The sequence below is a fragment of the Elephantulus edwardii genome, unplaced genomic scaffold (assembly GCF_000299155.1).
Source record: "Elephantulus edwardii isolate Elephantulus edwardi_28Jun2011 unplaced genomic scaffold, EleEdw1.0 scaffold00014, whole genome shotgun sequence".
Taxonomy (NCBI): Eukaryota; Metazoa; Chordata; class Mammalia; order Macroscelidea; family Macroscelididae; genus Elephantulus; species Elephantulus edwardii.
Genome location: NW_006399764.1, coordinates 7,809,282 through 7,812,618, shown reverse-complemented (window position 1 = coordinate 7,812,618; position 3,337 = coordinate 7,809,282). Strand labels below are relative to the sequence as shown.

Sequence of the window (3,337 nt, the reverse complement as noted above, 5' to 3'; positions counted from 1 at the left end):
TCAGCACAATATATAAATATACAATTCCATTTTGAGCCAATCCAAATGACACAGAGTCATGTGAAAAAAAAATGCTCAGTTTACTCACAGATATAACAAAAATCAGACTGGCAAAAGTATCTGTGCAGTTACTGCCAATGAGGATGTGACAAAGAGGGGCTATTAGTTTATTCTTACATACTGATGAATTTTTACAAGAATTCTGTCACACTGATTACAGTTGAAACTGTAACCAACTTTCATGTCAGAGATCTCAGTTCTGTAAAGGTATCGCTTTCACATAAAATTATCAATAAGTAGAGATCCATCCTCTCTCATTGCTTGCATTGCTTCATGTATCAGTGAGGATTTTCACTTTTCTTTATATTGCATCTTTTAAATATTATGGATCTATGACCACAAAATGACCTAATTGCCAGTTCTCTCTCATGACAGACACTGCGGAGATTCATGAACAATCAATTTGTCTATGCATTCATTTCCAGGTTCTAAAATATTGTGTTTCCTCTCTTCTGTCATCACCATTAATGCTTCAATTTTATTCTCCAAAAAATTTTTTAATGATCTTCGCATTGCCTTCATCTTCCTCCGATGAGACACACAAATATGGAAGCTAGAGAAGAGAAACAAGGTAATTTCTACTTGAGGATTAGTATCTAAACTCTTGAAATCAATTACACAATTATTATTCTTGTCTTTTTTGGGGGCTTTGCTTAAAACTCTTCCTCCTATTTAATCATCTCTCATCCAAAGTTCCAAATATTATCCCATCAAGTTGGTATCCATTTCATTCTTATCATAGGCAGGTTTTACATATATTCCTCTCCCATTATTTCCTGTATTGGTCATTGAGAATGCTTTAAACAAAAAATGTACTTGAATTTGTTTGAATATCAGAAAACTCACAGTAACAAAGTGCTTCCCAGCACTACAGCTACCGTCAGCAAGATCAGAAACAGTGTAATCTCTCGATTCTCATTGCTCTTCAAATCATCTTTTAGGGGGAAAAAAGTAATTAAAGCATTATTAAAATATATTTGAAGAAGGTAAGTCATAACTTACGACCTGTGCATATCTTTCCCCACATCCAATTTTGCCCTATTCGTCGCTTTCATTACTCTTCTGGTTATTGTGCCTTTTATTTTTCCAATATCTGTAGGTTTTTCAAACCCTTCTCCCTCTCGTCCAATTTTTCCATTACTGTTCTAGACTCCTATATTCTCAAGTCTTGACCTTGCAAGTCACCCAATGCCAAGTTATTCGTACTAGTACAGATTTTTGACCAGCATTTTAAGACAACACACACACACACACACACACACACACACACACACTCTTAAACTATTGAAATGACCCATTACGGGCACATACGAAGTGCTTACCAACCATTTGTTAAGTAAATCAGAGAACAACCCAATAGTAAAACCTTTGACCCTTCAAAGCACCAAGCCACAATCTTTCTTTGTTACCTCCACAGTACTCGCCTCTGAAGCAATGAGCGGTAATACGAAGACAGGTCCAACAATCAAGAACAGGACCTTCCGTTATAACTAAGACAGATGAGAAGATAGAAGAGAGATGTGTTAGTGAGACTCCTTAGTTCAGATAAATAGAATGGATTAGATGGGGGACATTCCTATGACTCTCAAGATTACAAGGCTTTTTATTTCCCCATTTTCTGGTAACGAAGATTCTTATCTCAAAATCGGGTATGATTCAAATCATGTCTGGGAAGGTGTGAGAAATACGGTAGCTTGGCTTTTACTGGGATAAAGAAGCTTTAGATCACCTCCTAAATCTCAGTGTGTGCAATGTTTCATAAGCTGAAGTTAAGTGTCAGATACTGGAAGTTCCCCTTATAAGCACAATTCTTGGAATTTAGTTCTCAGTGTGACAGGTAGAATAAATAGGACCATACAGAACAAAGGAGTTTGGAAAATTGGAGCTGAAATATCAAGGTATCACAGGTACTATACTCACTGCAATCTTCAGAACAAGCTAGAAGAGAATGAGAAAGTTCCCATGAGCTCACATCAACTTGATGTAACCATACCTACAAGCATATTATTCTTATTTAGTTAAACACTAAGTTCTAGCAAGCCCTTCACCCATTCTAAGTCGCCTCATGGGAAATGACATGTCTCCTCTCCTTATTTTCTCTGCCCTCAAGTGTTGCTGGTTTGATATCATTCATTACCAACATCAGAGAATGTCTTTAATATTTCATTTATTCTTGATTCCAGAGTCTTCCGGACTTGAAGAAGGTTGCCTTGAAGGATAAAGACCCCTAAGAGGAAGTACAGGGAACATCAGAAGAAAGGAATAGACTATCTCTTTAGTTAATCTTAGTATCTCTGTTGTGTCTTCCCCAGCTAACTTTTCTTACAAAAATACAATTTTTAACATTAAAAAGTACTATACTTGGGGTGGGGGTGAGGATGTGCGGGTACCAATGAAGGAGTTTTTCTTTTGCTTTTCAAGGAGAGGAGCGAACTGGGGGTGGCGCTGGGGCTAGGTGGGTGGGGAGAAAAGTGCAACAATGAATGAAATTCCAAAATCTCTGTAGATGTTCACTGAAATTAATAATAATAATAATAATAAAAAGAAATGTATATATAAAAAAAAGTACTTCACCTCTCCAGGTTTCACCAGCCAGTTTCTCAAACTCCTTTGTCAGCCATGATCTCAAGTTGGCAACATTTTGAACATCTAGAGAGAAAGGAAGAGGGTACATACTATATCTGTGTAGTAAAATTTTTGGACCAACATGCTCACTTTCCTGCCTCCCTTCTCCCTTAAATCCCCAAAACTCTCAGGACTCAAACATCCCTCACCCAACACCCGAAGCGTCTTGTCCCTGTGGGAGACCTTGGAACTTAAATGACTCATCTCCTCGGATTGCCTTTTAATCAGAACTTCTCGACCAGGGACTTCTGAGGGTATCATGTTTTCTATCCATTTTCTAATATCCTCTATGAATTTTGGGTCACATTCCAGACAGCCTTTGACCTCATGGAAGGCTACAAGGGACAGGGACAAGAGAAAGAATAACCACAAGCCTTCCATCTCCTTAAAACTTGGCTCCTCAGCAAGAGGTCGTCTTGGCAACTGGTTCACCTAGTTCCTTTTTTCTTCAAATATCTGGGAATGAGAGCCTTCTACTACATATTCTGACTCCATCTGCCCCTCTGTTTCCATCCCAAATCTAGGAAATCTCATTTTCATGAGAATCTTAATCAGGTTTCTAACTTTTATCCTTCATTATGGAGAGAGGGAACCGGCAGTTGGGGAGCTGATACCTGAGTTCTGAGTGTAGAACTTAATGAGGGAGGGAAGT

At 38.1% G+C, this 3,337-nt stretch overlaps 1 protein-coding gene across 1 annotated transcript; it reads right to left on the bottom strand.

Annotated features, from left to right (window-relative positions):
• Positions 1 to 426: 426 nt before the first annotated feature.
• On the bottom strand, positions 427 to 3,066 carry IZUMO3 (IZUMO family member 3). The gene is made up of 7 exons (XM_006881337.1): positions 2,835 to 3,066; positions 2,635 to 2,709; positions 2,198 to 2,287; positions 1,981 to 1,998; positions 1,470 to 1,550; positions 907 to 994; positions 427 to 613 (listed from the first exon to the last, which is right to left on the bottom strand). Exons 1-7 carry the CDS (start codon positions 3,064 to 3,066, stop codon positions 427 to 429), a joined length of 771 nt encoding a protein of 256 aa, XP_006881399.1.
• Between the last annotated feature and the right edge of the window lie 271 nt (positions 3,067 to 3,337).

What these genes read in the sequence shown, in the direction of transcription:
- IZUMO3 (XM_006881337.1), bottom strand. Translation starts at nt 3,066, where the DNA reads ATGGAAGGCTTGTGGTTATTCTTTCTCTTGTCCCTGTCCCTTGTAGCC. An exon ending in CAGAGGCGAGTACTGTGGAG is followed by an intron (nt 995 to 1,469) that starts GTAACAAAGAAA and finishes TCCCCCTAAAAG; the next exon opens with ATGATTTGAAGAGCAATGAG. An exon ending in CTGGGAAGCACTTTGTTACT is followed by an intron (nt 614 to 906) that starts GTGAGTTTTCTG and finishes TCTCTTCTCTAG; the next exon opens with CTTCCATATTTGTGTGTCTC.